This window comes from Galeopterus variegatus, unplaced genomic scaffold (genome assembly GCF_000696425.1).
Source record: "Galeopterus variegatus unplaced genomic scaffold, G_variegatus-3.0.2 Scaffold743, whole genome shotgun sequence".
Classification (NCBI taxonomy): domain Eukaryota; kingdom Metazoa; phylum Chordata; class Mammalia; order Dermoptera; family Cynocephalidae; genus Galeopterus; species Galeopterus variegatus.
The window spans coordinates 522729-532818 of record NW_007726854.1 but is presented as its reverse complement, the minus strand read 5'-3'; the positions used below and the strand labels follow the sequence as shown (position 1 = coordinate 532818).

The following is a 10090-nucleotide window of genomic DNA, read 5'->3' as shown; positions in this document are numbered from 1 at the left end:
CCTCTGGGAAAGTTTGGAGTCAGATCTTCCAAAAGGCGAAGAGCACGGGAAAATAATTAACCACTTCAGAGATCATCAACAAATTAAAGTCTAATGCTGTAAATTTCATGATTAAGCTATGTGATCACTAATCATCTTGTAGTTGCCCACCACTCCAATGAACTGTCAAACCCAAAGGTTGTATTTTCACAGTTCTAAATTTCCCTTTTCAATTTAATATTTCAGAAAGTATAGCATTTAGAAAATATAAATTTACAGAGAAAAAAAATAAGGAAAATGTTTAAAGTATTTTACAAGGTATCCGGCCCACCTAAAACTACTACGTGTTTGTTGTTGTTGTTTTGTCTTACAGCTTATTATAGAGACCTAAGTAGTATTTCCTTGCAACATGAACAAGATGGTCAAAGGAATAGATCTGACCATTTCCAGTTTGGTCAGTAAATCATTACACTGTCTACCATACTGAAAACTCTATGACAAAAGACAAAATGAGAGGTAAGGAGGACAACAGCTTGAGTCTCCCTGTAATAACTGATGGCAGGTGGTCACACACATCCAGGACTTCTCTCAGAGGCCAGCAAAGCCGCAGAGCCAGCCACACAACTCATGTATCAGCTGAGAGGACCCTTCTGAAACTGATGCAAACACATACCATGATGTCCAAGGTCAGTTATGATGTCCTCTACACTTGATTCAAGTTCACTGAGGTCCCGGGAAGGAATAGGCTGAGACTCAGGCAGGTTCTCTGAAGTCGGTTCATCAAATTCCTTGTGGAAGGTAATTAACAATTTATGAGAAGCTGATAGAAGGAACTAGCACTACCACAAATGAAACAATATTCTTGTTTAGAAGAGTATTTGGAAACAAAAATCTACCTAAACTTCTCCCTTAAATATGATAACATTTTAAAACTTCAGGAAGGTAACTTGGAATAAGAGAAACAGCCCTGAATCAAAGAGACAGCTGAGCCTGGGTCATTACTAGGTGAGTCAAAAGGGATGCCCAGGGTGCAAAGTTGCAGGCACCCCCTTTCAGGCTCATGCAAGTGCAGGCTCTATCAGCAGCTAAGAGAGAGTTCCTCCGTCAATTTTGCACCCAGGGTATCCCACTTACCTCATCCCACTCCAGACCTGCTCAGTTTCCTCATCTCAAAATTAAAGGTGTTGACTTGAATAACTTCCAAGTTCTCTTCTAGTTTTAAAAGTTCTGTGATTCTATGAATTCCAATTTCCCAAAAGAAAAAGATCTAAAAGGCCACATGATGAAAGAATTCACACTCTGATATAGTTTGGATATGTGATCCCCCCCAAAGCTCATGTTGAAATCTGATCCCCAACTTGGCAATGTTGGGAGTGATTTGGGTCATGGGGGGCAGATCCCTTGTGAATAGATTATGCCTGGGAGTCAGGGTCGGGGGGCAGGTAGTGAGTGAGTTCTCATTATATTAGTTCCCACAACAGATGGTTGTTTAAGCACCCCTGGTCTCTCTCTCTCTCTCTCTCTCTCTCTCTCTCTCTCTCTCTCTCTCTCTCAGTTCCTCTCTTGCCACATGATCTGCTTGTACCTACCAGCTGCCTGCCACTTTCTGCCATGAGAGAAGCAACCTGAGGCCCACACCAGATGCAGCTGTCCCAGAATCATGAGCCAAATAAACCTCTTTTCTTTATAAATTACCCAGTTTCAGGTATTCTGTTAAAAGCAATAGAAATGGACTAATACACACTCCAAAAAATTAAAAGGTAAATTTCCCAAGTCAATTGGTATTTCAATAAATAATTCTGCCTTTTTTTCCCAGGTCTGTGTGTGTGTGTATGCAACCTAGAGCTGATGCTGAACAGACCTATTTTCCTTGCTAAATGACTTTCATGGGGAACTACTCCGAGTGTCTTCTTATTAAAAAGGAAATTAAAAGGAAAGTTGAAATTAATCTTAAATGAATAAGTAAAATGAAGCCATGCCACACTGTGGTGTGGCATTTGTGAGAATACTGTCATGAAGTGTTTTTAAAAAGTCCGTTTACTGTACTGTATAATAATTGTTTCAGGAGGTGAAATTGGTTCAAAATTTCAAAGGATCACTGATAGCACACAGAGAACTTTGAGAACAAAGAATAGAGACTGCATGAAATGTCTTTACATGTACTTCAGAAATTATTTGAAAATAAGTATTTGGACTCTCAATTGCCTTTGATTTGCTGAGGTTCTCTTTGAAGAGAACAGACAGAATTGTTATAATTGCTTCTCTTAGAAAGAGAAGGACTTGATCTGAACTTTGATCCCCATCACCACTCCATGCATGTGTGGAGACCTGATCTGCTATACACTTTTCACAGAAACCCAATTTTAGCACCATCACAACTGTATGTGCTACAGGATAAAAGACAAGGCCTGTCTTGTGTATCACGTCCATTTCTGTTGCTCATAACAAACTACCTGGAACTGGGTGATTTATAAGAAAATGAAATTTACTGCTTACAGCTTCAGAGGCTAGGAAATCCAAAGTCCAGGGACTACATCTGGTGAGGGTCTTGGTGGTAGTGACGGTGACCCAGAGGTCTCACAAGGCAGAAAAATGGTGGAGCAGAGACGGACTAACCTCCCATGCACTCTCATTTTAAAGCCCTCAGAACCATGCCCCTGACCACCATTATTAATCCATTCACTACTGCAGGGTCCTACAACACAATCACCTCTTCAAGGCCCCACCTTTCAATTACCACCCTTAACAGTTACAGTGGGGATTAAGTTTTGGGGAGACACTCAGCCCAAGGCAGGTGTATATAGTCGTTAAGCTACCATCCCTTAAAGAAATGGTGCCTAACGTGACTCAACTGTGCTTCAAGATTTCAAAGCCCAAATTTAGTCAAGCAGAAAATGCCTGCCAAAATAAAAGACCCTGTTGATTTGAGTCTGAAAACAAAGCAAGCCACTCTCCTAAATGCCTCAAAGAATTTTTATAACATGTTTAAGAGGTGACATAGCAAACCCATCCTCTCCCCAAACTCTGATTTTCTCCTTCAACTGCTTTTGAAATATAAAGTGTTTGCTTCAGTTAGGCAAGAGAGAAAGAAAGAAGAAGGAATAGAGAGCAAAGCCCCAATGAGATTAGAAAGGAATTAAACCATAAACATGTGCATGGGCAAGGGGAAGTAAGCACTCAGAGACAGGAGCACTTTCCTCTTCTCCTTCTTTATCACATTTTTCATTAGCCTCTTGCATTTGATAAATCCAATTTTTCCTATATTTTATTCCTTCCTTTTCAGCTCAATGGTGCCTTTCCCTGAGATGTTTAAAACCCTTCAGGCCCCTCTGCAAAGTGTTCCACTTCCCGCTTTCTCTCTCCTTTGTTCTCCGAACATGTTTAACTGCCTGACTGTTGGGTCTGAATATGATTAAACTTGCCTCTTCCCCGCCTGGCTGCCTCTCCTTATCCTCCTCCTGGGTCCAACAAGAAAGTCTTGCCTTAGGTTGCTCTTCCTTTTCTTCTGTTCCTCTTAAATGTTTTTCCTAAAGAAATTATAAGAAAGTCTGTTCATAGGTGGTTTTTCCAGGTCTTCCTTCATCTAGCAGCAAACTCCACTTTCTGAAGCCCCCACCTTCTGTCCATTATATGGTCCTGGATCAGCAGCATTGGAATTAGCAGGGAGCTTGTTAGCAATGCAACATCCTAGACTCCACCTTGGACCATCCAAGTTAGAATCTGCATTTTAACAAAATCCACCCACAGGTGATTCTGGTGCATTTCGAAGTTTGAGAAGCATTGCTATAAGCCACAATAATTTGAAGGAGAGCAAGTTGATTATGGACACAAGACAGCAAAGAAGATTTTCTTGATGGTGAAACAGCATTTGAAAGAGAGAAGGTTTGATGCTAACAATGGGCCAGAGGGAAATGACTGATGCAATTGAAGAGGGCAAGAAGCCTGGGTGTGCTGAGCCACCTTGTCTGCAGGCCTGAACCAGCTAGGAAGAGCACCCACCTTCAAGTGGAACTGATTCAAGAGGCATGTATCTGCATGGAGCACTTTCTGCCCCCATTAATACAAATTCAGGAAATGTGCTTCTGGAAAGCTCAGGGCCAAAGATGTTGGTGGCATTAAATCTTAGAGTATCAGGGAATGAACCAATGTCTCTGGCCAGGGCAGCATTGGGCAATTCCCCTCCTGCTCCCTTTACTCCTTGATGATGGAAGGGGGATAGAATTGGAAAGTTACTGGGGAAGTTATGAGTTGGAAATTCATAGGATCCTGTGGAAGCCTCTTTCTTCTTCTGAGGTGCTAAGATCAGGACTTTTTGTCTTGCTGCCATGTTCTATGGGATAACATATGGACAATAAAATCTCCTGAGATTCTGCCTGCCATATGGTCTCAAGCTTACTTCAGGACCTCCAAAGGGCACTGATTTATAGGAGGCGGACAGGACCTCATACAGTGTAGTTATAACACTGACAATAATTATATCAGAAATTAAAAAGAACACAAAACGATCATCCTTAAGGGTCAAAGAAGAAAAGCAAAAAACCTAGGTAAATTATCAGATACTAATATTTAAGAGCATCCTGGAAACTACATTTTAATTTGCAATATGGTAACTTGAAGAATAAAAAAAAGTCATTTAGGTTTTTATAAAACCAAATATTACCATGTCTGTACTTCTCAATTTCCAATCTTAGGTGGTTGATCACATGTCACCAGTGTCCCCACATTGTCTGTGAATTGGTCCAATAAACAGGGGGAGACTCCTAAGGTCAGAGGGCTAGTCCCCCTGTCTGGTCCAACTTTGGATTTTTGGAAGTCTAAAGCACCTGGAACCACTAAATAGTTGAGAAAAGAAAATCACTGGCAGCTCTCCCCCTTGCAGAGGGGCAGAAAACAAGTGTGCCTAGCCCCTGCCTGGCTGATAGTGAGCATTGCTGCAGGCTCCTGCATGACCCAGGGTTTGGAGCCCTCTGATGACTAAGCTACAGCAGAATTAGCATTCTCAGCGTTCAGGGGATTGTCCTCACAGTCTCAGGAGGCTTGGTTCTTCCTGCTAAAGGAAAGAATCTCTCTCAGATGCAGGATCTCCAATGAATGAACAAGCAGATTTTAAGACGGTAAAAGTTCTCCATAAAAATTTTTGACTCTATCCTGAGTTGCTTTTACCCAAAGAGCTATGAGGTTGGTGTTGATGTCTATTGCCCAAATATGATCTCATAAAGACTACCTTAAGTATCAGAACCTACCCCCAGGCCTGTGGAGATATTTTCAACCATTAAAGAAAATGGCATTTGCTATGCAGAGATTTGGATTACAGAAGACACAAATTTGGGGTCCATTTCATGTGAATCTATAACCCTGTTCATTATTGGACATATATGGTAATTCTTCAAAGTGGGAATGTGGTTATTAACACAATGCACAATGATATGGATGGGAGACAGAAAATTAAAAAGACAAGAATTAAAAAAAGAAAAAGAACAATGGACTATGGAGGTAAAGCAACAAGAGCAGGGGTGAATTTAAAAATTAGATATACACACATTTATTCTGCCAATTAATAATTTCAACCCATCAACTATGCATTTAGTGCTGATTCAGTTATCTTTTACACAGTAGGCACTTGATATTTGTTGGATGAATCAATTGATCCATCTCTAGGTGCAGATGCTTTGAATTAGTGTTGTCACCACCTGCCGGTCAATATTCTAGAATCCTTCCTGGAATTGGGCAAAGTTGGTCTGGATGCTTTTGTTTCCCATCCTGTCCCTTTTCCTACCCAACCCCATGAATCTGAAGTATCTGAAGCAAGAAAAGGTTTTCTGTAAAATTTAAAACCAGAGGGTACTTACATGGAGTATATCAACACTCAGCTGCTGAAAGTTCCGAGATCTCAATTCTTGCATTCTTTTGTTATTTTCTTCATATTTTTCTTCCACAATCTTTCTGCAAATTTAAAGTGAACACAGAAAAATAACTGCAAATTGCTAAAACCATATCTCTATTATACAGATAAGTGTGATCCCTGTTTCAACAGGCAGACAGGGCTGTTAAGAAGCCAGACCATCAGGTCTCTTCCTTATCAAGGTGTATGCAGTGCAGCAGCCAGTTGATTTTCCTTTAAAGCATAAGAGAATGCTCTGGCTCCTTATTCAACCCTATAAATCCTCAAATGCAGCTGAAGGAAAAGACAGTACTCATCCTTATGAGTTCTGAGTGTGATGACAGAAGTGTATGTCCCAACACCCAGCACAGTGCCTAACACATACTAATAACTCAAAAACTGCTTTCAGGATGAACAAACTCATTAGCAAAGAAAACAGAGCTACATGTCAAAGAATTTATAGAAATTTATATTCGAGTCATTGTGGAAAAGAATTTTTCTACAAACACATTATCTTTGTTTCCTCTGCTTCAGGAGACTTGAGTTTAATAGACCTGCTACTAAACTGGAAGGAAGATTTGAGTTCTTATGATTACTTGTGTGCTAATTTATACTTCGATTTTTTTTGAAAAGTCACTGAACATACTTCCAGTCAAATTCTCTTGTCTATGAAATGGGTAAATTATAACCTGTCTGATTATAGAGTCATTTTTGAGGTAAAACACATGATCCCTCTTGAATTCTAGAAACAATGAACAATCAGAAACAATTCCAATATAATTCATTCATAAAATCAAGATCAAACTTATTTAAAACCATTGCCTTTAAATAAAAAAAAAAAAACGGTGTGTCGTGAAAGATCTATGACTTTCTTTTGTGTATAAAAACTTTTAATCTGAATAATTTGTAATCTCTATGTAAATTATTAAATTTGCCTTTTTATTTATTTATTTATTTATTTTTCCTTTTTGTCTTTTTTTCGTGACCGGTAACGGGATCACAACCCTCGGTGTCGCGCCCGTACCACGACCGGCAACGGGATCGCAACCCTCAGTGTCGCGCCCGCACCGCGCTCAACCAGTGAGCGGACCGGTCTCTATATGGGATCCGAACCCTCGGCGGGAGCGAGCACCACCACACTCCCAAGCGTCGCACTCTACCGAGTGCACCACCGGGCCGGCCCTAAATTTGCCTTTTTAATCTGTTCCTATCAGATCTTTAATTTTACTTTTACCCTCAACTAATGACATGAACCTTGGTCCCTTGGAAATATTGCCATTTTGAGGTGTTAGAAACAGATTTGGGACTGTGAGTTGATACACTGGCTCAAGCAGTTTATGTAAATATCTTTTCTCAGTAAAACCCACACACAATGTTACAGTGGTTTGCAGAAACCAACTTATATTGGTTCCCAAAAACAGACTGTGTACCTATTTTCTCAACTGAACATTAAATGATATCACATTGGCAGCTTGAAATTGACCATGGTGGTAGTATTTATACCACAGAAATTAGCCTACAAATCATCAGCCCCCTTCAAACCCAGCACACCACTGCCTGTGATGCACTTTGATGAAAATCTTCTTCCACATTTATTAAATAAAGCAAGTATTAAGGGAAAATATTCTCAAAGATTATTACTCAGTTCATCATGATATTCATTCTAAGTACAAGGACACCTCTAAATCATTTTTCAGATACATTCTCAAGGTCACAAATAAACATATTTGCATTTCAAGTCTTTTCTGTCTCTCTAGTTCTTGGTTGGGGCTTCGAAGCTACCAAAAAGTTGGCAAAGGGAAAAAGATGGAAAATTAGAAAATTGGACAACCCACCAACTGAAAAATCAGTCTTTGAGAAATTCAGAGTCTAGGACTCTTTGAAATTCTACTTTTTAAAGCTTCTTAAGGTTTAATTAACAAACAGAAATTGCTTATATTTATGATGTACGATGTGATATTTTGACATACGTATACATATATCAAATATATGTATACCTATACAAGCTAATTAGCATATCCATCATTCACATACTTACCACTTTTTTGTGTAAGAATATTTAAGCTCTACTCTCTTAGCAATTTTCAAAAATACATTACTATTACTTATAGTCACCATGCTGTACAATAGATCTCCAGAATTTACTCCTCTCGTCTGATGGAAATTTTGTGCTCTTGACCAGAATCTCCCCATCCATGCCCCCTGCCCCTGGTAACCACCATTCTAATCTCCACTTCCATGAGTTTGACATTTTTAGATTCCACATATAAGTAAGATCATGTAGTATTTGTCTTTCTATGCCTGGCTTATTTCACTTAGTATAATGTCCTCCAGGTTTATCCATGTTGTTGCAAATAATGGGATTTCCTTCTTTTTTAAGGCTAAATAATATTCCATTGTGCATATATGTACATTTTCCTTATCTGTTCATCCATTGATGGACACTTAGGTTGATTCCATATCTTGGCTACTCTGAATAGTGGTGCAATGAACATGAAGTGCAAATATCTCTTCAGCACACAGATTTCATTTTCTTTGGACGTAAACCCAGGAGTAGGATTGCTGAATTATATTGTAGGCCTATTTTTAACTTTTTGAGGAACCTCCATACCATTTTCCATAATGGCTGTACTAATTTACGTTTCCATGTACAGTGTACAGGGGTTCCCTTTCTCCACTTGAGAGTCCACTATTTGTGTATAAATACTCTAATTACTAATGATACATCCCACTAGCAGCATTGCCCCGAGCATAGACTTTTCTAAAGGCTTCACTTGACACAACAGAGCTCTGTTTCCAGTCTACCTTCTTCCCAAAAGCTAACGATTTCCTACCAGCAAACTCTGCTCCCTATAGATCAACTTGGTTTCCTGGTAGAGGGGGTGCAGCAAGCACCTAGGAACAAGCGTGAAACAATGAAGTCTCCTTTATACCCTCTTGCTGGGGTATGTACAGAATGTGTCAGTAACAATGATGTGTCATTTGGAGACTCTCTCTACTTTTATCATTAAAAAGCTGCCTAATATTCAATCTTTCCCTTCAAACAAGAGTGATATTAATGGTACCTGGCATCCAATCTATGCCTCAATAATCATCTTTTGAGTGAATGAGTAGATAAATAAACAAGTAAGTATATAATAAAATGTACCTTGATTTCTTATTTTGGTTTTTGCTTTTCACCAGTAAGTCCCTTTAGATGCCTGAGAAATAGCCCAGGGCACAGGGTACCCAAAAGAAAGGAGCTTACTTCAGCTTCCTGGCTTTCTCATCAGCCGCCTGGAGCTTCCTCAGCCTCATCCTTTCTCTCGGCGTCATTTTCTGCACTTCTGACAGTGCCTGCAGAGTCTGTAGGTGGATCTTTTTTTGCCTATAAATAATAAAGATTCCCCACATGCAACCCATCCCAAACACACTCAGAAAAATTAAATTAAACAAATATTTTACAGAAGTATCATTACACCACTGAGAGAGCAAAAGCATCTCAAGACACGCCAGGCAAAAACTAATAAACTCTGGGTAGGTAATGAGCCAACCAGGACTGTAGTTAATCAGCAATATTTTTACAATAAGATTTTTGTTTAAAAGCAAATTACACACTTTCCAAATTTCTGCTCATTTCATTGCCTATGACTGGTTTTTATAATGTAAGACAAATTAGGATCTTGGCCATTAGAGAGTGAACAAACTGGCAGAGTAATTCAACCATGTGGATAGGGAAACAATCTCTGGAGTTAGGCAGGGTTTGAATCCCACCTGCACCACTCATTAGCTCTGTAGTTTTGGGCAAGTAACTGAATCTCTCTGAACCTCAGTTTTCTATCTGTAAAGAAGGGGCTACAGTGAGTATTACATGAGATAACGTATTCTCAGTCTGGCACATAAAAAGTATTCCAAAATGGTAGTATTAGAATAGCTAAATTTTTTTGAATATTTCTTATATTCTAGGCTTAATATAGTAGACATTTTTATGGCTGTATGGTGGTAGTGGTTAATCACACAGGTTAGTAACACTGTCTGGGTTCAAATCCTAGCTCCTAGGTTACACTCTAACTGCGCTTGGGCAAGTTACTTAACCTCTTTATGACTACTGAAAAAAAAAAGTAGAACCTGCTTCATAGGGTTGTTCTGAAAGTGCTTCTAACACAGCCAAGCATATGGTCATTACCCCCCAAAATGTTAGCTAATATTATTAAAGAACGTCTTCCTTCAGTAAAAGAAACATGCTTACAT

The 10090-nt window shown here is 39.3% G+C and overlaps 1 protein-coding gene across 7 annotated transcripts in view; it reads right to left on the bottom strand.

Annotated features, from left to right (window-relative positions):
- Positions 1 to 456: 456 nt before the first annotated feature.
- Positions 457 to 10090, bottom strand: part of NEK11 (NIMA-related kinase 11) — a 114384-nt gene continuing 104750 nt past the window's right edge. For 6 of the 7 annotated variants that reach the window (XM_008571999.1, XM_008572001.1, XM_008572002.1 and 3 more), the window contains 4 exons: positions 9108 to 9227; positions 5829 to 5922; positions 3402 to 3506; positions 457 to 767 (listed from right to left, as the gene is read on the bottom strand). In XM_008571999.1, coding sequence (XP_008570221.1) covers positions 612 to 767; positions 3402 to 3506; positions 5829 to 5922; positions 9108 to 9227 — 475 coding nt within the window. In that variant the 3' untranslated portion in view covers positions 457 to 611. The remainder of the gene's footprint in view (positions 768 to 3401; positions 3507 to 5828; positions 5923 to 9107; positions 9228 to 10090) is intronic. The other variant, XM_008572000.1, reaches the window with a different exon arrangement.